General features: G+C 41.7%; 1 protein-coding gene across 5 annotated transcripts in view; it reads right to left on the bottom strand.

Annotated features, from left to right (window-relative positions):
* Positions 1–23,999, bottom strand: part of Bbs9 (Bardet-Biedl syndrome 9) — a 384,009-nt gene that overhangs the window by 49,468 nt on the left and 310,542 nt on the right. For 4 of the 5 annotated variants that reach the window (XM_040729933.1, XM_040729931.1, XM_040729932.1 and 1 more), the window contains 2 exons: positions 22,890–23,072; positions 9,733–9,955 (listed from right to left, as the gene is read on the bottom strand). In XM_040729933.1, the coding sequence (XP_040585867.1) occupies positions 9,733–9,955; positions 22,890–23,072 (406 nt within the window). The remainder of the gene's footprint in view (positions 1–9,732; positions 9,956–22,889; positions 23,073–23,999) is intronic. The other variant, XM_040729934.1, reaches the window with a different exon arrangement.

Here is a 23,999-nt window from a genome sequence, read left to right as displayed (position 1 = left end):
ACTTCCCCTTTCGCCAATAACGATCATGACCACTTTGATGTCAAAAGTCATCTGATTCATTCGTTTGCCTCATATCCAACAGGTCCATCCTCAACATCTGTGTAGTCTACCTATCCTCTGATAAATATAGCTCCTCTATTTTTATCTCTATTGTCACATGACCTCTTACCTGCATGTCTGTAATAGATGGAGCTGTCCTCATTTTAGATCCAGCCATTTATCCAAACATTCCTCATACAACTGGCAGACTACTTTCTTAAAGCATGCCTCAAATCATGGAATCATCCCATTTAAGACAATTTAGTGGCTCTCTGTTACTTGTTGGATAGTTATCACCTAAATTCGTTGTTCCCACAATGGAAGGAAAAACACATGATGTACCTTTACACTCACTCTTTTCCTAAGTGGAATCAACAAATCTTCTGTAAGAAGAGAAAGGAGCATTGCCAGCTCTGCTTTGCCACACTTAATACAGCCCACAGATCTGCTCTTTAACTGGATGCTTGCTTATTATCTGGCTTTCCCACAAGAAGGGAAGTTCCATAAGGACAGAACAGGAGCTTTCTCTTCACTAATCACAATGTCCAGGACATGAATGAACACAGTGACATTAAAAGTCTATTAAGGACAAAAATGAGCACCTCCATAGAGAAACTTTAAGTAAACTGATAGGAAAGTAAAGTGTGCTGCCCAGTCTTGCACTTAATAGCACAAGATAAACTAAAATCTTCTGCTGCATGGATTTTAAGGGGAAAATCAACTTGAGTAAACAGTGGGGATCGATTTTGCTCTAAATGGGATTGAAAATGACTAAAAATTAAGTAAGCAATACTTTCATCATCAGAGAAACACTCAGTGAAGTCCATTTCATGAAAGGAAATGAAGGGGGGGGTCAGTTTAATAATTGATTTGTGCAATGATTTCTAGTTCCAGCTTAGAACCAAGAAAGATGTTTCCAAAGATTGGCAACACGGGACTGGCTACATCCAGCAAGACAATTCTGAAAGAATGTCACCCTTGCTTGTCAAGGCTGAGCAGTGTTGGAAGTAACATGATTCTCTTTGGGCCAGCATTAAAAATGAGAAAGTAACGGGCATGCATCACACTGTTGGGTCTGCCCTGGTGCACTAACTGCTTTCCCTAGTCAATCAACTTGCAACTGAGAGAACAGTGGTATGTAAAGTCTGATGACTGTCTCAAGTGACTGGTTCCTGGATAGCTTTAAAGTCAATGACATCCCTTCTCTAGCCAGCCTAAAAATCTAAAAGAAAATGACAAAATAATTAATATACTTTCAATGGTATTCATGAAGTTACACAGAAGAGAGAAACAGATTTATCTTATTGTTGAAAATTTGGTTCCTCAGAGAGCTAGGACTAGGGAACAAAAGGTAAAGAGAAGAAAAGAGGCCATGTATTTATTATAAACTTGAGGAGAGCCAACACAACATGACTATTGATACAGGTTCCCTGAGGTGGCAGAAGGCAGGAGTGAGAAAACCTGGGTGGGGGAAGGGCTCCGTGATTGTGGTTAGTCAGTAGGAATACTTCATAATTTTATTTTTACTACCAGAAACTAAAATAAACATCAAATTTCATCCTCCTATTAGAAAAAAGCATCGCAAACATCAGTAGAATAGTAATTTTTATATGATACAAAGTCACAGAGATACAACCGCCCTGAGGGATACTTGAGGGTGGCTGAGGGACTTCTTTTGGCTCAGCGGTGTACTTTTTAATGATACTGAAAACTGCACACAGTTAGGTTTCTACTGCAATATTTCACGTAAGAATAGTCCAAAGAAAAGACAGCTCACATTTACAGCTGGGTGAGGGTAAAATCGGAGGTTCTACAGTTTTACATGTGCATATGGGTCCATGGGGTCACGTGACGGGAATAAAGAAATGAGAATACTGATGTCTTTTCAAAGGTATTTAATTTATCTCCTAACATTCAGGAAAGGTTCCTCCTCATTATCATTAGACTGCTGAGCAGTAACATTAGTATAAACATCTGCAGAGAAAGAAATTCCTCAACCCACTCCCAGCCCCCGCGATTCTATTTCTGTATTAACAACTCCACTTCCAAGAACCTGGTCTTTGGCCATCACAGTGTAATTAGTTACTGGCCAGCATGTCTATCAACAAGTGTTTGCTAAGCACACACTAGGGATAATTTTGTTTTATCAGGTCTTTGATGGTAGGCCTTCCTCTGCAGTTCCTCCTAATTGCTTCTCCTGTCAAATCCAGCTCTAATCCTAGACTCAAATATCCTTCCCTAATCCTCCATTCCTCTTCACAGACTCCATTACAACAGAGAAGAATGTGTACCCCGTGCATAACTGAATGATTCCTTTACTCAGAGTGCTCAGGAGAGCATGCCACATAATTGAGCTGTAGGTGAAGCGACAATAGACTGGGAACCTGAAGGTTGCTCAGAGCGGCCTGACGACTCAGCCTATGATGGGCAAGGAGCAGCAGACAGGTAAGAAGACAGCACCCATGAACAGGGTGTAGACTTTTGCAGCATTTTCTGCAGGCTTTGTGTTAACCCTGTAACAACAAGTCCTACAATTTCCTTCTGAAAAAAAAAATCCTTATTAATGAAACTGCCATTGCCTCCTACTACTTTTGGTAATGATATATAGGTGTTTTGTTACTGATATTTTCTATCACAGTGCCCTTTTAGAACAGTAATACATGTAATTGGTAAAAAGTATACACCAAAAGGAACAGAGGGATCCAGGCTACCACACTGGAGTTACTGCATTTACGATATCGGGGTTGATAACCTCCTTGAGAAACATAATTGAAGCTGAATATTCTTTCTGCCTTTCCTGATTCACAAGAAAAGCCTAGCAGACACCCAAATCTGTATTGTGCATTAGCTTTTCTTTGTGTTTTTGTGGTGTCTGGATGGAGTATTTGGATCAATCTCTGCTGGTCTGCAATGTATCACAGAACGTGGAATGTAGCACACACTTCTTTTCACCAAATGGATGGTCAGCTCTAAGCACTACTTTTTAACTACTTCAGCCTGCCCCTTTCCATTGTTTGAAATGCCACATTATCGCGACCTCTTCTTCAATTACTGTTGTCGCAACCAACTCATGCTACATTGAATCTGTAGATATTTTGGTAGAATAGACATTTTCACAGTGTTATTCTTTCTGATCCATTAGCTTGAGAGGTCTTTCTATCCTCTAGAGTCTTCAATTTTTCTTCAGCACTTCAAAGTATTTACTGTAGAGGTGTTTTACTTCCTTGGTTTGGCTATTCCAGGTTATCGGAGGGGAGTATTGTGAATGGAATTGTTTCTCTGAGTTCTTTCTTAGTGTCTGTCATTGGTATATTAAGGTTACTATTTTTTCTTCATCATAGTTTTATTTATCTTACATACCAACAACAGTTTCCCCTCCTTCCTCTCCTCCCCTTCCTTCCCTCCACCTCCCTTCCACTCCCCGCCCCATTCACTCCTCCCCTGTAATGAGAATCAGCAAAGCATGGCATATCAAGTTAATGCAGGACCAAGCTCCTCCCCCTGCATCAAGGCTGAACAAGGCACCCCACCATAGGGAGTAGGTTCCAAAGAGCCAGTTCATGCATCAGGGACAGGTTCTGGTCATCATCATCATTATTATTATTATACTGCTACCTTTAATTTTGTAAGCTCTATAATAAAGCACCATTAAACTATGTAGAAGTTGAGAAAACAAAAAAATACACAGGTGATTTTCATACTTTGAATGTCACTTTTTAAAATCTTTATGAATGGAGTGTAATATTCTCTGTAGGAAAAAAGAAGCCCAGAAGTTATTTAGCCCTTTCCATATGAAATCCATCTATATTTCCTTGATTAAAGGCTTTAAACTTATGAAAATTCAAGGACCAATACTTAGGGGATAGAGCCGGACTTTGGTGGCACATGCCTTTAATTCCAGTACTTGGGAGGCAGAGGCAGGTGGATCTCTGTGAGTTTGAGGCCAGCCTGGTCTACAGAGTGAGTTCTAGGACAGCCTCCAAAGTCACAGAGAAACCTTTTCTCGAAAAATAAAACAAAATAATTAGGGGATAGACAGACAGCTCAGTGGCTAAGAGCTCTGGGTTAAGATTTACACTCTGAGTTTTCTCCCATCCATTTAATATAACAAAGGTGAATATATTGCTAATTCCGGTGTGGTCCACACCACATCTCAAATTAATAATATATTTTCTGATCCACACCCATGTAAAGAGTTCATCTTCCTTTCCAAACTTTCTTTGCTTTTCCCTCAAATATCAGCCTTCTTTAGAACCCCAAATATTACAAGGCCAAAGAAACTATAGCTGAAGCTATGGCCCATCATGCCCCCTGCCTCCTGTGAGCACCTACAGCATGGTTGACTTGTGATACCTGCCCAGTTCTGGGTTGTCTTCAAGCTCTTTGCTCTGACATCCCTGTTTCAGGACTCAGGACACTTACCGCTTTACGCACCATTTATTATTATTCACATAAAATGAAATTTAAAGAAATGAATAAAGGAGGTAATAAAAACATCTGTGCTTCTGAGGTTAAAATTCTCCAGAAATCATGAGTTAGCTTCCTTCATGTATAGATTATAACATGTGTATATACTTAGGAGATTCAAATGTTTGATTTAATCAGGGTTCCTGAAATGTTGCTCTAGATACCAAAGTCATAAAAAGCAGCTCTGGCAGCTGAAGACAAACCTCTCAGCTCTAAGCCTTGGTAAGGACAAGTGATGCTCATGGATGAAAAGACCAGTTAGACCACCAAATCATTCATAATGGACTTACGAACAAAACACCATCCACTGGTCTTCTTGTTGTAGGAGCAGAATGTATAGAACTGGGTTTTGAAAAATCTGTTAATGAAAGTGAATTCCTTGTAAGCTGTAATTCCAAACAGGACGATATAGGTATCAGAGAAGCAATCAAGATAACACATGTTTGATTGTTCTGCAATACAAAGAATTTGCCCAGAAAAGGTTAAGTGAGAGTATGATCTTGAGTTGATAAAGGCAAATAGAAGAGACAGGAGGCAAAGGAAGTCATGGGATATGTACTCGTGCCTGAGGACCCAGAACTAGGAGCCTCAGATAAGAGAAAACATGTGGCACTGCTTTTCTTGGTCTAGATTGCCTCTGTAATATGACCTTTCCTAGTTACATCATTTATCTGAAAGTTTCAGGTGTTCAGTTTTCTCTACAGCCGAATAGAGTTGTGGAGCCCATTCCTAAATGATACACCTACAGTATAACTCCTGCAGCCAAGACCAAGGGATTGTTGAGGAAGAAGGGACAGAAGATCAAGGAGTTTTCTGGCGAGTGTGTCTCCTAGTGACGTCAGAAGTATATCCATGAAGTCTCACCAACATGATTGCCTAATTAAGCCAGACAAGGAAACAGCAACAGACACGCCCAAGTGGATGTGGGAAATAGCACGAGACCTCAACCCTACACAAAGAACTACGGGCAACTAAGGAGTGCTGAGGGTGGGAGAACAAGTTTGCCCTAGGGCAGAAAGCATCAACTAGTCATCCAATATCAAATGATCGGCCTGGGAAATATACATACAAGTAATATTGAATCGACTAAAAAGGTTATACGTAGGAATATATGTATATACATATATGTGCATAACAACAATGAAAAAAGAGGCAATGCGTTTGAAGAGAGCACAAGGGGTATATGGAAAGGTTTGGAGGGAGAATAGAGAAGGGAGAAGTAATGTAATTATATTATAATTCAAAAATAAAAGAAATAATAGTAATAAAAGAATCACAGACAACTAAAGGAATGCTGAGGTGGGAGAAATAGTCTTCCCTAAGGAAGAGCAAACCACTCGGTTACCTAACACCAAATGTCAGCCCTGAAAACATACCGAGCAACATTACACTGACTAAGTAGGCTGTTCTTATGTGTTTAAGAATAAACACACACACACACACACACACACACACACACACACACACACACACACACATACATGAATTTGTAGATAGCAAGAAAAGGTATACAGGAGGGCTTTGAGGAAGGAAAAGAAAGGGGACAGAATATAATTATATCATAATCTCAAAAATAAAAGAAGTTTGTAAAAAGAAGGCCATAAGGTCATTCCTAGTGGGAGAAGACTTTCAGAGTCTGGTCCCTAGGGAGGATGTTCTCATCACAACTTCACTGGAGCCATTGAAAGGGCATATCCAGAGTGGCGGGCTCATAAAGTCCTGAGGCCAGAAGAGACCATAGGGTTTCTATTCAGAGATGTTTATCCATCTGCACTTTAATAGGGATCGTGGTAAAATTACACACAGTCCTGACTTTTAACACTAACCACTTAGTCACTGACGTCTCAGGCCCTGGTTACCTCAGCTGTTAAGTGAGGGAGGTGAACCAAAGGATCTAAGTTCTAATTTAAACCTTAAAATAAGATTGTGTCTGTGAAAAAAAAGCCTGTCTGCCTATGTGTTCATTGATCCACTCCATTCCTACCCACTGCAGCCTTGTATATCTAACAACACACCCCTGCAACCATGTATATGCTAACACTCCACCAAACCCTTGTTTATTCTAATGTACCAGTGCACCTCTGCATACTGAGTCAACTATCACAGCTATACTGCCATTGTGAGTGGCATACTTATAGACCGGAAGCAGAGATAACTCATGGTACTGTTTGCGGTATTAGTATCATGCCACCTGTGGTGAGAGGGAAAGTTTAGCACAAACAAATACATGACACGTCTTCACTGGGAAGCTTTGTCCTCACAGAGAAGGGAGGAGGCTGGGAGAAGCTATCTCAGGGCCTCATTTGCCAGCACCACTGGAACAGCTGAAGAGGAGGCCACAGGGAGAACAGCTCACACCAGAGGGGGCTCTGGCGAGAAGAGCATGTGTTCTGCTGTGCTCTGTGTGGTCTCGAGCAAAGCACAGCTGGCCAAGAGGCCTGTGTTCTGTATCTAACACTTCCAGGAGCTGGGTTACCTTTGGGCAAGAGTCTTTCTCCTGCTTCTGCTTTCTGTTTGGGGCAGAGCAACAATGCTATAAGTCTCACGGCCCTTCAAGAATGACAAAGTACAAGAATAAAGTGTGTGAAAATTCTGAGTTGTGAGGGGAACTATTTCAGGTGCAAGTGAGCATCATGGCAGGCCAGGACAGGGCACAGCCACTCACAATTACTCACAATTAGATCCACAGCGGAGGAGGGAGGGAGGGTCACAGGCAGGTAAGAGCCAATGGGATGGCTGACAGCAAGAATCTAGTGCACTCAGATGTGGGGTTTCCCCTGAAGTCTGGCTCACGCTCCTAGCCTGTGAACAAACATGTACCTTGTCTTCCTAGTTTTCTTCATTTCTTCCTCCTCCTTTCCCCCTTTCTTGTCTCCACCACATACCAAGTTTTTACACTGACAGCTTGAATATTCCAATTCCTGGATATACACACAGCCTTCCAGTTGTTCAGTTACTTGAAGAAAAATGGCTCAAGTTGCATGACCAGTTAAATGTGACTAAAGGAGATTCTGGGCTTTTGCTCCCAACCAGGCTCAGATTGGGGTCCACAGAAAGGCGTGGGCAACCATAACCTCAACTGACAGAGACCACTTAGTTTCTTTCTTTTTCTGTTGATGGGATAAAAATGTCCTGACAAAAGGAACACTGGGAAGGAAGAGGTTTTCTTTTTGCTTTTTTTTTTCCTGGCTCAGTGTTCAGGGGTATAGTCAATCGATCATCGTGGGAAGGAAGGTGACAGGCACTTAGTATAGCTGGTCACATTGCATCCGGAGCCAGGAACAGAGGATTGAATACGAATATGCAGTTTGCTTTGCCATTCTGCATAATCCATGCAGAGGGAATGGACCAGCCCAGAATTAAGAAGTCTTTTTACATCAAGGTACTTGGCACAGACATGTCCAGAAGCCTGTCTCCCAGGCGAGTCTAGAGTCTGTCAAGTTGACAACACTGATCATTATGCCCAGGATCAGGCGTGCTGAGCCCATCCCTCCCCTCCTTCCCGAAACCCCACTTCTTTTCCTGCGGATAGGCATGCTCCATGCCAACCAGAATAAAGAACTTCCAGGCCCTATATCATTGAGCCTTCGTGTTCATTTCATAGGAAGATACTCCTCTGGAGGCAGAAAGGAATAATCAGGAGAGTGTGATAAGAGTATGGTGAGGCCCATGGGAAGGAAAATCATATGAGAAATGCCTAACAGGCCAGTTAAAAGCTGTCCTTTAGAAGTAAAAGTTGGGTTCTGTATGTAGTTACGGTTAAAAATTTTTTTTTCAAATAGTCAAACACATCATCCTGGGAACACAAGCCGGATGTTCTCATTGCTGGATTTAGAGGATGGCTCATATATACCTACAACAACAGTACTAAGTATAGCTTCTATTCCAAGCATGGTGCTAAGTGCTTTACAAACACAGAAAGCCCTGGCAGCAAGGCAAGTATCATTATTCTCAGCAATCTGGGCCAGTGGTTCTCAACTTTCCTAGTGCTGTGATTAATATAGTTCTTCATGCTGTGGTGACACCAACCATAAAATTATTTCATTGCTACTTGTAATTTGGCTACTGTTGTGAATCATAATGTAAACATCTGCTCTGTGGGCCCCAAGGGGTCTCGACCCACAGGTTGGGAACTGCTGATATAGCGGCAGTCAGCAGGACTGGAAAGCAACACCCAAGGACAGCCGAGTTAAAGGGACAGAGGCAAGATCCAAACACTGGTCTGTCTGCCTCTGAGCCCAGGCTTACTACATTATGCCATGCAGCCTCCGTGTTTACCTTTCAAGATTTCACCTGAATCCCCCTTACTTCTAGGCCTTCTACTGTAGGGAGGAGGAAGGCACAGAGGAGGGGACAAAAGCCACACACAAGAAAGAAGAGACTCGCGCCCTTCCCACACTGTGGCGCTGGCTTTAGTAAAGACAAGGCACAGCCGCAGTGGTTAGCAACTTCTCTGCTGCCATACTCTGTGAGATTTGGCAGAAAGGCTAGGATGGGGGCACAGGACTGGGAGTTTGTAAGGGACCCGAGTGAAGTATGACTGGCCACTCAGACCTGGACCCAGGGAAGACAAGTCTAGATGTCTGGACCCTCAATGAAGGACTACATGGGGTCAACCCGGGTCACTTCCCACACCTTGACCCAGAGGTGCCTTGGTCCTGATGCCTGTCGACTTACCTTTCTGATCCCAGGCCTCTCCCCTGGACTCTTGCCCCGTACTCCATGACCACAGTCCAGAAAAACAGTAGAAGGGATCTAACTCATCTGGATCACATTAGTTCCTTGTATCATGTTATTTACATTCATGAAATGCAGTATCTTGAGATCACATTTGGTAAAACTTTTCCTTAAAAACACTTTTATTCTCTAATCCTCTTTTTATTGGTTAGAAGCAAAACAAAATGGATCATATATTTAAAGACAGAGACAAGGCAGAAAAAAAGAGAGAAACATACCATTCTAGAAATGTTTAGCAAGGAAATACCCGGAGAATATTTATCCACGTGGTTACCCCAGGATATGTGAAGGGAAACGTGAAAGCAATTTTCTTGGCTATCATCACTTTAATATGAAATTTAAACCCAAATACAGCTGCAGGCACATTCCTGTAACGGGGGGGGAGCATGTCCTTAGGGAGGGTGTGCAGGATTCTTACCTGGCCTGACCATGGCACATTCCTGTAACGGGGGGGAGCATGTCCTTAGGGAGGGTGTGCAGGATTCTTACCTGGCATGACCATGGCCTGTGGGGCTGCAGCATCGGTGCTCAGGCAGAGACGCCCACCTTTAGCTAATCTGTCACACAGCAAAGTGATGTGCTTCTTCAGTCGGCTGGTGTCTTTGGGTATGGTCAGTTGGCTGCTAAGGTTCAAAGCTTGCTCCTTGGAACTCTTCGACAGGCAGGTTTTCAATAGGTGGGCAATGGCAGCATCCACTGTTTCTTCCCAGCCCTGCATGCAAAAGCCAATTTGGAATTTGTACACAGATGACAGTGAGTCACATGCCCTTTTTACTGTTAACAAGGTCTTCAGGTATGAACTACTAATTCTTCTTGACAGCCTTCTCCAGACGGAATGAGTAGATTGGTATGTGAGAGGCGCTCTGCCCAGTGCCGGGGATAGAATAACCAATGATATCTATATCTACTACGGGCCTGTTTAAGGATCTGGTGGCTGAAACTACCTGTCACGTTTTTGCCTTACATTCTCCTGAAGAGGATCTGGCACATACAGAACTCCTGATAGCATGGGGACAACTGGGATGGAGAGAAGATCCTGGTATTTCAGCTGCTTGTGCCATAGCCTTGAGGTGGTAGACAAAAGGTAGTTTCAACAGTGACGTTTTGGAAGCTATAAGGGCCTATTTAGTCCCATTTAAATATAGTGGCAAAAAAAGTGACACAAAAAAATAGCCATTTGCCCCACTTAGGAGCAGTTGTTCTGGGCTAGTAAAGACCTGAAGAAGTGTGGAGGCTGCAATTCTTAAAAAAATCAGCGTGGCACTGGGACCCCAGCACCACCGCAGAAGACAGCAGCACACTGGACTAGCTCCAAAGGGACCACCCACAGGCAGCAAGAGCCAGGACAAGGCCTCCATGAGGTATCCCAATGGTAACTGGGTAAGATTCTTGTGACAGATGGCCTAGGGGCATGAAAACTAGGACACTTGCCCCTTCTCTGTTTCCTAGGAATTCTACCCCAAAGCCTGGCCTCCAGTCATCCATGCTCTCTCTATTGGTAACTGAATGCACAATGAGTATACAGCTCAGGTTCCTTCCTCATGGGCCCGTTCTTCCTTCTAGGCACATAGAGCTGGCTCTTAAACCAAAGGTGAGACTCCATATATACCACTAGAGTGCTTCCCACCAGTTGCCATGAGCACTAAACCAAGTGTTTTGATTCACTGTGTTAGATACCTCCAAAAAAACTAGGGAAGGAAGGAAGGAAGGAAGGAAGGAAGGAAGGAAGGAAGGAAGGAAGGAAGGAAGGAAGGAAGGAAGGAGGCAGGGACCCTGAGAATCCTTTCAAGGGTACCTTACAGACTTTTAAAACTGTGTCCCACTCCAAATCCCTATAACATAATGACCCAATAGCTGCTACAAAACATGGGTTTCAATGAACATTTTATTTTACTCTACCTTCTTTATAGCCCTTTTCATCACTGGAAATCAACTTGTTCAGAGTCAGGGTTGGGCGTTCTTTGCCTCCTCTAGTCTAGATATTTGGACTTTTCCTTTTTGACTTTCTCAAGATCTTGGCTCTTCCCCTCATGCCTTAGCTGTCTGCCTGAGCCCCTGCCTTAGGCCCTCTTGGGGCTGGACTGCCTTGCTTCTCCTAGGTGCCCTGCAAGGAACTGCACAATGGCCTTGAGGCATGACCGAATGTGTCCCCAAATAGGTAAAACTACTGATTTACATGTAAAGCAATAATGACCCCTCTGCCTCTGCTTTCCTCTCTCCCCTCTAGTTTGCCATTTGGGGACCACACAGAAGCTTCAGTATTTTAGGCTGTGGCTGCATGCCTGCTTTCTTTGTCAAGGTCACCCATGGGTGAGAGGCAGCTACGGGAAGAGCCCCACTAGATTTCTATTTTGATAATACTCAAACAGAATGCAAACCTAGAGAAGTATCTAGAATAGTGCCCCAAGTAACCCCTTTATAGTATAATTTAACATGCCACTTTCTCCATAGCAATCCAATGAGAATAAGGTTACTAATACTATGGAGTGGTACAGCTTTAAATGGTTATGTACACTAAATAAAACTTCAGATGGAATTCCTATAGACATCTGTTTTATTTTTATCTTTTTCTCAATTAAAAAAATGAAAGACACTCAGCTATGGCTTCTACCTTTAAGTACACTGTATCACTAGTAATAGAGAAATCTGTAAACTATAGCGCTATAGAAAATGAAATATAGTTGGAGTGGTACATTTAAAGTGCTTTAACACAGTTTCTTGTATCCTCTAGCTTTTGCTCTGGAACTACAATTTCTCCTGTTTATATGAAAGGCACTTCTGGTTGAGAATTCTTGTTCTGTGATGGAAAACTCAAGAGCCTGTCCTTTTCTGTAACTTCCGCCCTCAAATTCAAACCATTCATTGGCTCCTTCTTTGTAAAAGACTAAATGTTATTCTCAGCTCTGTATTCGTTTGTCGATTCTGTGACAGCCTCCTCCCCCAAATCTTCACATTTGCACATCTACGAAGCAGGGACACATCCTATTCCCAGTGGGATCCAGCAGCTCCTGGCTTCCTGTCTTGGGACACGCTGCAGGTAACTTTATCTTAGCTTGTCATAATGTGCCACTTCTCCTGGGTGTATGCAGTGTTCATGATGCCTTGGCTAACTAACTGGTGTTTAAAACATCTTCTATCAGCCAGCTAGATGATTCAGTTGGGAAGGGTTCCAAGCCTGACAACATGAGTTCAGTCCCTGGAACCCACATTGTAGAGAGAACTGATTCCTACACATGTACAACATGGTATACATGAGTGCACGCACATACGCACATTTTTAAAATAAAAACTATCATGTCATTTACCAAAATTATTTCTGTATGTACAGAAAAGCAAGGAAATAGTATGGACTTAAATTTAGTAAAGCAAGTATTCATGGGAGATTAAAGAAAGCAATTCCTCCACCCTTGTTTTTCTTGCAAAGCACAGCCAAATGTTTCCTGAGATATAAGGCAAAATGATGCCCCCATAGTAAGCCTGTTACTAAGACACAGTGCATACATTCCTACCTTATACAAGCAACACGACTGACGTCAGCAAAGCCACACATCTTAGGAACCGGTGTGATCTGGTTAATTCACATTCTACACAGGACTACTGTCAGAACAGTGATCATCAATCTGTCCAACAAACCCCCACTGACTGCGGAGAGGCTTCTTCACCTTCAGAAACACAAGAGCCACCTGAGGGAGGCTTAGAAGCAGCACGGTAAGAAAGGATTTCTGAGATTCAGAAATCAATCCCGGTGGCAACACAGCACAACCGTAAGCAATGCTTGGCCTCCTTCCTGACACCGTCTTGCTGCTACTCAAGAAAGCACAGAGAAATGGCCTATGGTACACAAGTCACATAAGAGAGGTACATGGACCAGGGACAATTGCTTACATATTTCTTCTTACTCAGGATCAAAATATGAGACTCACAGAGCTCTTAAAATTTTAAGTGCTAAAAGAATATTCCATCAGAGTTTAACTGGCAGTGCTTTTGTTTTTGTTTTTCTTAACAATACATGGAGGAATGTGACAACTTCTGCATCTGGCCTCTTATTGTTAAATACAGTAGTAATGACCACACATTTTTGGATGCCTGTCACATGCCTGGTCCCACATGTGGCATTCAATTAGTCCTCACAAAATTTTAAGGGGTATATAGAATGCCCTCATGAAAACCACACACCCTTGTAAAGTTTCCAAATGTGTCACAAATGCCTTTGAATTTTGTTTTGTGAGGGTTTCCCAGTGGCACTGAGAGTTGAATCAGGGTGTTGTACATGCTAAGCGTGTGACCTGTCACTCAGGAGCCACCCATCTGCCTGGACCCAGGTTTTAAAATATGGTTTAGCACATTTGGTTCCTTAAGGAGGTATTATTTTGTTGGGTTTTTTTTAGCACATTTGTTTTTTATTACTGATTTATTGTTGTTGTTGCCTTCTAAATGACATGAATAATAAACATCAAAATCCTGAAATTATGATAAAAACAGTCAAAGGAGGCTGTGTGTGGTCTTGCTGATTGAAACTACACAAACAACATATTTTTGGCTATTTTCTGCTAAAATATAATTTGGATACATATTTATATACATAGATATCTTAGCACATGATCTTTTATTTGTTTATTGTGCATAAGTGGACTATTTATAGTAAGGTCACAGCCAAACATAATGAAATCCAGATTATGTGGTTTAAAAACATTCACAAGAAAGGATATACCTGAAACAGAAAATTTCCTTTCCCAAGTAACAGCTTCCAACTTAATGTGTAAGCCACGACTCTGAATGCCTCTGGCTGGCAGGAGCATCACCCCGCACACTGGAGGTCCATGCCAGGTGAGCCTCTAGAAGGAACCACGTGTTCACTTGCTCTCCGGATACCCATTTCTCTCTGTGCCATGTGTTCACTTGTTCAGATGGAATCTGAACGGTCACATTGCCCTCCCTGCTAAGCCCTCATCTATGAGATGGTTTACTGGTGCCCAAGGACAAGGTCAGTGCTTGGGGTCTGACACCTTGCTTAAGGATTCAGAACTAATGAAGCATTTTTTTTCTAGAAGACGCTTGGACTGCGGTATAGCATCATAGTCAACACAATTTATGCTTCCCAACTATTGGTACATAGTTTGCTTCGGTATTTCATAATTATAGATATTATGATACAAATGAACTCTACCATTTTCTTAGTTCATTGACTTTGTTTTCTGATATAGGATTAGCTTTATGATCTACATTTCCTAGAGTCATCTCTGGAAAGACAATATCAGAAACTGGTAGATATGTCCATTTTACTATATACTCATTATAACACTTATTGACAACTTTGGATAAGGCAGGGTAAGCAAAGTGTACCTAACAATGACTTTTATTTGTATGTATTTATCATTGGTAAGACAATTCTTGTATTTATCTCAGTTATGAGGTTATGTGGATGAGTATATTCTTGGATATATAGTCACACACAGTTTAACAGAAGTGATGCACTCTGAGAAATGTGAAATGTCTCATAAGATATGTCACTGCATGAAGATCCTAGACTGTACTTCCACACAGATAACTGTCATGGGAGTAGCATGGATTTTTAAAATTTTGAATTTTTAGTTTTTAAATGCTATTATTTTTTAAATCCCTGAAATTAAATAAAAATATCACACACCAAAATTAACCAAACTCAAATGCCATACAACTCAATGAGCTTTGGACTGTGATTTTTGGGAGCCATATATGCATATATGCATATTGTCATATATGCAGTCCCATCATTGACCAAGACATCGTCATAATACTATGTCTCACATGACTGTATACATGTGGTGGTCTAGCTTAATAGATGTATCTATGTGTATCTTAACATCTCTACATCAAAGAACAGGTTTTGCTCTTATATAGCACAAAAATATTTTAGTGCAGCTTATACAATAAAGAGTCTAGAAAAGGAGGCAGAATGTTTCCTCTGTAAAAAGCGAACTTCACACACCATACAGTTGTGGAAGAGCATCTGAATTATTTGAGAGATTATGAAAACAAGTGATTTATCCCCAAATAGTTAGATATAACTATATGCTTAACTGCTTTAAACGCCATGAAGGTGCTGTTCTTGAATTTATTGGACATATAGGACAAGCACACACGTCAATGTTAGAGTATAATGAGAGGTAAACTGCGTCATGCTACGGGTGGAGTTCACAAGAGGACACAGCCCAGAAGGAAAGAGAGGGGATGCAAACTGACTTGCCTAAAGAGGGAGAGTGGAGGGATAACTGTCAAGTGCTGTTTTACAGGAAGGAAAAGGCCCGAGCAGCTCTGCTTTGATAACACTCCCCTTTCATAGATTGCAGGGAGATGCTGAAGGGGTACAGAAAAGGGATTTATAAATGAGAAATGGTGGAACTACGTGACTGAAAGCCCTGGTCACCTGGTACTGGCACTCAAACGTCACACAGGTGCCAAGAGAGTCAAGGGAAACATGCAAACAGATGTGAAATGAGAAAGTAGGAGAGGTGGGTTTCAGAGACATGAAGGATTACCATTACAGAAATGGGCAGAAGGGCTGCTTCAAACATCAGCACAAGCAGTCAGAAAAGCAATGGTCCAAGGCAAGGAGCTTTCCAGAAAGGAATTCATAAGAAAAGCTCTGGGCTACATGTTATATTCTACTCTGGTGATACAGAATATAACTAAACAATAATGGTTGCAGCTAAGTAGCAACAGCACAGGGTATATGGCCACTATGAATGTGAAACTAATTCCACATGTTTATCTTCCTGTCTAAGACCATGGGAAACACCAGAATATTTACTTTCTGGACTATATTCCCATAGACAGTTATAACTGAGATGATACTTGAGCCGTCATAAAGGCAGACTTAATAGTGACACCAGACTTCCTCCTCTTGTTTGCCTTTTAAGAGGGTCATTAATAATGGTAATGATTAGCCATCTCAGTCATCACTCAATCCAGACAGCAGGCACAATGGTCCTGACATCAAATCTGACCTGTGATGTGGACTTGTAAGTGAGCCCTGAGAAGTCCCTGCACACAATAGGACTTCCTATTGTAAACATCTGTTTGCTAACATGAACCATGTTCAACATGCTAGAAATGTTTCCTTTCCATATCAGTTTGTAAAAGGAACAATTAATCAAAACGTGAGGCTGAAGATTCAAATCTCCCTCTTGCATGGATGCAGACTTCCACCCTAACCTTCTCAGGAAGTTTAAAGTTAAGTCCTAGGAAGGTAGCTATTGAGTCCTTAAGAATACAATAAAACATTACATTTTAAATGGTGATAATACAGCCAAAGATATTGAATGCAATTTCAAAGGAAAGAAAATATCAAGCTAAATGCAATGCCATGTGGAGTCTATGAAACCAGGTCCCAAAATCCAGTAAACGGTTGCTTTTTTATTAGAGGATCATCCAGAGCCAAGTGAACACACATGAGCCTCAGAAGGGAAATCTCAAAACAGTCTACGAAAAAAATCTCAATCCTGCTCTTCCTTGCTCTCTTGCCATCTGATGGATGAAAAATCCAGCCATCTGAGCTATTTTCTATATATGAGAAGCAGATCTGAACCGTGATCAGCAAGGGCAAGAGAATCCATCCACATCCAATCCAAAATGAAGCAATTCGCCAGAAGGCTGTAATCAAAGGCGTTCAAAGGTCACATGCATGCCGATGGGAAAGAATTCATGACGAATACAGTGTTAGCCACAACCATATGGAGGACAATATTTGGTTTCCTGTTGCTGCAATGAAACACCTGAGGTAACACCTAACTTACAAGGAAGGAGGTTTACTCATGGTTTCAGGGGTATCGACCATGGTCACTTGGGCCCTGTTGTTTTTGGGCCTGTGACAAGACTAAGATAGCATCACAAAGGTAGCACACTTCAGAGCAATTGTCACTCAGGACAGAGAGAAAGTGATGGAGGAAGAGCTGAGGCCCAAGTATCCCTTTCAAGAGACTACCTTCAGTAACAGACTTCTTTCCATTAGGGCCTGCCTCCTCAAGGTTCTACCATTTCTCAGTGCCACAGACTAGCCACCAAAAATACTTCCAAACCATATTCAAAAGTGGAGCAACAGAACCCATGCAGGCAGATACATAAAGATCTCAGAAAAAGCTTTTGTTCCCTAGAAGTACCTGGTGTTGACACATGACCAAGACATCAGAAATAAGCAGTATTAAGTCAAACATCAAGAAAGAATTTCATGTTGGTCTCATGCTCTAGTTTTACTAGTTTACTAATATGTGATGTGGTTAATCCAACTAATACATCCCTGTTTTTTTTTTCTTGATACTCACCAATGATACGTACAAGACTTTCTGGAATGCCAGAAATTTCTGTCTGCACTGTCTAACACAGTAAGCACTTGTCACATGTAGCTACTAGCAAGAGAAATACAGACAATGAAGTCAATGTATCAGCCTATTTACACTTCATGTGTAAATGGCTACTATATTGGAGAGCTCAGGATTAGAATGTTTGCTTATAAAGTTAAATTAAAACCACTAAAAATGACACCTACGTCTGATTTGCTTAAAAATATGCTATAGGTCAAATGGTGCTTAAAAACTAGTAAGTACTCAATAAAAATTCATTGGCTGTTTAAATGACTTGATAAAAAATTATCCCATTGAGCCAGTTCTAAAAGTACACACACACACACACACACACACACACACACACACACACACTCCTTTTTGTCTTTTGGTTTCTGTGGAGCATCATGGGAAAGATGCACAACAAACAAACACACATGCTAAAGCCCTGTGACACACCGTAACAAAATAGTATTTTGGACTACAAGTATACCATTATTACAGGAATAGGACAGTGGCAATTTTAATTACCAAACCCACCAGTGGGACTATATACTTAAGAGATCTTAGAGACTAAACAAAGTCTCTAATATTTTCCCAGTATGCAAAACAGCTCCACACACATCTCTGGTGCATGCAAGTTTCAGCACCTTAAAAAACAAACAAAAATAAGGGCATGCACTAGTCGGAAATACCAGCATTTGTTTGCTGCTGGAAAGTAACAAAAAAATGGAAAAGTGTCCCTAAAGAGACAGGGTGAGGAAAACCACCATGAGTTCTGATGCAAATGCAGTGCTGTTTCAAACCCAATATCGATGCTTAGCACTGACTGCTGCTGACACCATCCAAAGGGCACAGCTCTCACTAACAGTGACCACTGATGGCATCATGTGAAGGACACTGCTGTCTACTAACACTAAAGACCAATGTTGTCATTCAAAGGGCACAGCTCTCACTAATAGTGACCACTGATGGCATCGTGTGAAGGACACTGCTGTCCATTAACAATGAAGGCTGATGATGTCATTCAAAGGGCACTGCTCTCACTAGCACTGATGGCATCATACAAAGGGCACTGCTTTCCACTAACATAGGAATATTCTGAATGTTGTTTGCCTTGTGAAGCTGATATCATTAGGAAGAAACTGTTTTAGAGTTTTCTATTGAATTTAGCTTGCCTGCCGACACATTCCATCTAAATAACAACAAAAATCATTATACAGATTACCCAGAGCTATTTGAAACATAAAACACCGTCTGGGCATTTCTTTCTAGCTCTCAGTCCTTGCGGGGGCATCTGACCTTGAGCTGACAGTGTCTTCTGGAAACGTTGTCCACATGTCCGGCTCCTCCCCCTCACACATGTACTCCACCATCTATCCTCAACCAAACCATCTAAATTGCATTCAGATTTTTGTGGTATCATAATAACTTCAATATGGGACATATTTTCAAAATTCTGGTAAGAGATTCCTTTCTTTCCTGCCTCGCCCTCCTCTCAAATTATTTCAGGTTTGAATATTTCATTTTCACGTCTCAGTTGGATAGCACAGAGTCCCATCACATAACATTTATTTGAGGTCTATAGACACAGCATGGTGAATTGTGAACTAGTATGTCAAAACCACATATATCTTAAGAAATGAAAAAGTATTCCCTTTCTTTTAAGACACAAGCTGTCTCGACAACATAACTACAAAGTTGAAAATGAAGAGCATAAAAAGAAGTATTCAAATTACTATTTGAATTCATTCTCCAGGCTATGTTTCTTTTCAAATGTCATATCCAACAGACACAGTACCCACACCTCATCTCACATTAGGAAGAAAGTTGGGAGAAACTTTCTCTGCATTTTTTTAGAGAATAGAGGTATATAGAGAGACAAGGTAGAAAGTCTCCAATAAGGAAGAAGGGACTAAGTCTTTCAATGGTTACATGGTGAATGTCCTCATGTATTTCAACAGGACTCTGCTCTTCACAGCTTACATGGTGAACACTCTCATGCATTTCTGCAGGGCTCTGCTCTTCATGGCATACATGGTGAATACACATGAATTCTAGAGGACTCTGATCTTCATGGCATACATGACAAACACACTAATGTATTTCTACAGGACTCTGACTTCATGGTGAATACACTCATGTTTTTCTAAAAGGTGCTGTTCTTCAAGGCCTACACGGTGAACACACTCAACCTAAGTTCAACTCCAAGACCCACACAGTAGTTGGAGAGAACCAACTCTGCCAAGTTGTCCCCTGACCTCCACACATGCACTGTAGCATGTCCGCGTGCATGTGCACATGCGCGAGCGCACACACACACACACACACACGCACAGAGAGAGAGAGAGAGAGAGAGAGAGAGAGAGAGAGAACATAGAGTATCACTGCATAAAGGTAAGTTTCATTCTAACAAAAATCAGTTTTCATTTGTTCTTTACCTAGGACATGAAAGAGCAAAAAAAAAAAAAAAAAAAAAAAAAAAAAGAGAAGTTGAGAGAAACTGAAAAAAAAACCCCACCTCTTTCTTGATAGTATATTTCCTCACCTTTGATATACCAAAACTACAGTGGGTACTTGAAACCTCAGGCAGTACCAAACCTTAGACAAACATACTTTTTATATACAGTATACGCCAGATTTATAAATAGGCACAAAAAGAAAGCAATAATAATAATAAAATCAAAGAATCATCACAACATACTGTAATAAAAACTGTGCTGATGTGCTCTCTCATCAAGACAATATTTACATATTAATACTTTTGGTCTGTAGTTAACACAGAAATTCAGAATATGCTGACAGCAAAATAGGATTCGGCAAGGAGGATCCACTGGATTTAAAATGTTCAGTTTAGTGTGGGTGTGGGGGGTGCAAGTGTGCTCGTGAGTTCGTGTGAGGTGGGGAGATGGTGTGTCACAGTTCACATGCAGATGTCAGAAGACAACTTTGTGGCATCAGTTCTCTTCAGGAACCTCTATTTGGTCTCCAGACAGAGAACTGGGCTGCCAAGCTTGCATGGCCATTCCCTTACCTGCTGAACCAACCACGTCACCAGTGTCTGCAGCACTCCTGCTCCTACTCTTTGAACAAGGGGTTTACGCTACCCTTTGCACTGACTACACAAATTACACACTTGTACTGCCTTCTTCTCTTCCACCCTCACCATTCTCGGCAATCTCCTATTGGGTAAATAATGACTTTGGACCAGCCTTAAAGAAATCCTAAGGATGTAAAAGGACCTAAGACATGAGTCCTGCTTTTGAATATGGCAGAGAAATGGCCAATTATCATAAAGGTAATTGAGGGCAAATCAGTTCCAATGCTAACCTCTAGCTTCCAGTACTCTGCTGGGCTGAACCCTTCAGTTCCATTCAGGTTCTGGGCAGGGCCCTAGCTTGCCCCTTGAAGATCCAGAAGAAGCAGATCAGAACAGCTGAGGACAACAGTGACTGTCATTCAGTGGTGGAACCAAAGCTGTGGATTAACCAAGGCCCTTTGCCTCCTAAGTGAGTTTATAAATAGCTGGCCACACCACAATGTTCCTTCTCTCATTGCAGTTAAGTGTCTCCAGTGCTGCTACTGAAGGTCATTTGGCTTATAAAAGAAGTGCCAGTCTCATTATATTGCAACTAAAAATGTATTCCTTTTTTCCAGGTATTTGTGTTTTAAGTCACAAAATAAAACGTTTTCTTTAAAAAATTGTATGCAGCTGACAAAACTTATGATTTTTATGCTTGTGATGGTTCCAATGAGAATGGCCCCTGTAGGCCCACAGATTTGGATGCTTGGTCCCCCATTGGTGGTAAGGTTTGGGAAGGACTGGGAGGTGTGGCCATGTTGGAGAAGGTATGTCACTAGTGATGGGATTTGTCCACACCATTCTCAGCGCGCACTCTCCCTCTCTCTCTCTCTCTCTCTCTCTCTCTCTCTCTCTCTCTCTCTCTCTCTCTCTCTCTCTCTCTCTCTCTCTCTCCTCACTCTTCTCTCTTTCTTCTCACTCTTCTCTCTTCTCTCTCTCCTCCTTCCCCCTCTCTCTGTGTGTCTATCTGTCTGTCTCTGTGTCTCTGTCACTGTATGTCTACCTGTCTCTGTCTCTGCCTGGTGCTTGTAGATCAGATGTGAGTTCTCAACTACTGCTCTATGGCCATGCCTGCCTGCCACCATGCTCCTGGCCAGTCATGATAGTCATGGGATCTAACCCTCTGGAACCATGATTCTCAAATTGAGAGTTTCTTTTTAAAGTTTCTGTGGCCATGACATCTCTTCACGGAAACAGAAAAGTAGTAAGACAATGAGTGTGTTCACTAAAATAAGGTATCTGGTTAAAAGCACATGCTTTATGAGCAGATGGACTGGGTCCAAATCCTGGCCCTACTGCCACCAGTTAGAAATGCATTTAACTATAGAAAACTTAGGTTTGGGGTTTTTCTTTTTTATAAAATGGAGATGGAAACAGTATTTAAGTTATCGTCAGTGCCACGTCTATGATTAAATGAGATGGTTCTTGGAAAATAGCTGCAGTAGTGCCAGATGAGCACTTGAAAAAAGTGTTAGCTTCAGCACTGTAACTTTCATGACCACGTTCTCAGATCTCGGGTTAAAACTGGATTTGAAACCATTTCCGCCCTGAAACAACCACCACAGAGAGCTGAGCTTGGACCTCTGGTTTCTGGGGTGCCTATTATTTCCCATAAATAAAAGCACACAGACCATGCAGAGGGCACCTGGTTCTCTGCACATCTGTGATTCTCAAAAGTCAGGCACGTTGGTTTAATGGACCCTGGTTAAAATCTACATCACAGACTCACTTTTCCCATTTCACTCTGAAATGCCTCTTCCAAGGCAGAGGGCTTTATCAACTATTATAAAGAACTCTGCAAATGTAAAGAACTATTCCCATCCCTTTCAGCAAAGCCATCTCAGTGCCACAACCTTTGAAGTGACACTAAAATTTAAGAACATCGAACAAATTAAAATGACTGAAGTGTTTTCTCTGGCAGACTTGGGAAGGATTAGCTAATCTGGAGGCTTTACTGTGATCACTCAGGCTGTCAAATGACTACTTCTCTGCCTCTCAGAGATTGAGGAGCACATAAAACACAGACTGGGTACTACATAAAAATGGACTATAGGCCTATTTTTTAAACTGCTTGGGGGTGGGGGTGGCACCATATGACACTTTTATTATGGTTTAAAGAAAAGGAAAACAGCATTTTTGTAAAAACACAAGCCTTCTTTGATGCCTTAAAAACCATAGGCAGCCACGTGATATCCCCTCCAAACCAAGGCCTTCTCGATCATGCAGCTGTGGCCTTGGGTCCTTACCAGTTCCTGCGTGTCTTCCTGTAGTGGCAGAAAGGCTGCTTCTAGAATAGCCGTCTGGTCAGCACTCAGCTTCTGCCACAGCCTGACCAGCAAGATCAGCAAATGGGTGGCGCTCCTCAGGCCAGCAGAGGACTGCAAGAGCCTGTCTTGGTTCTCCTCCACTGCATCTGCTAGAGCAATCACCTGAAGAAATGACACACCGTCGTTAGGGATGGTTCCACAGTCCCGAGACCTCAGCAGGTAACATTTAGCACACTTTAGTTTCCTTTAAGGCAGCTTAATGAGCTTTGTCTTCCACAGACACAGTCAGGGTGAAGAATAAAGAAGTCACCATTCCTCCGCTAGCTTCCTTCCTTGAGAAAACATCTCAAGTTATTCCAAATCCATATGACCAGAGCTGGAAGCGTCCACAAATCAGCTTCACAGGGGTGTTGTTCCATGTACGCCTCACTATCAACTGGCTTCCTTCCATATGTGGGGATATGAGTACTCAAGAGTAAACTATTTCAGTCTTTTATAATTAGCTACGGACACTGATCAATTAAAATAAAATCAAAGTAACTATTTCTCTGTTTTAAATAACTTCATCATTATTTTCAGAAAATAACTTATGTTTTGTCTTTATAGAGTAAAGACATTGAGAAATCCAATATTTCTTTAATGTATGTAAAAGTCAAATAAGGTTCAAATATCTGATCAGTTCGAATACTGTCATTTTAACACAAATGTCAGACACCAACCCACAGGGCATTAAAAACAGCTCAGGGTGTGTTAGGTTTGCAATGCCAAATCTACTTAGGATAGAAATTGGCAGGACTGGATAGAATCTGCCTTAAAACCTTCTCTTGAATAATCTTGTGGAAAAAGGAACGAAAGCAACAATTGGGGGAATATCCAAGTCTGCCCATTGGTGTTTGATTCTATTTTACTTCAATGTCTTGGTGAATTCTGTGCTCATTAAAAGTAATGAACTGACTGCCCGGAGATTCACGGCGTCTATAGTCCCCCAGAACAGGAAGAGCCAACGCTGGAGTAATAAACTTCTTCCCTGCCAGCTTGAGGACTCAGATGAGACTCAGCAGTCTGGTGCAGACGATCTATTCGGAGATA

The sequence above is a fragment of the Mesocricetus auratus genome, unplaced genomic scaffold (genome assembly GCF_017639785.1).
Source record: "Mesocricetus auratus isolate SY011 unplaced genomic scaffold, BCM_Maur_2.0 Super-Scaffold_100022, whole genome shotgun sequence".
Lineage (NCBI taxonomy): Eukaryota > Metazoa > Chordata > Mammalia > Rodentia > Cricetidae > Mesocricetus > Mesocricetus auratus.
This window is presented reverse-complemented; position numbering and strand designations above follow the sequence as displayed.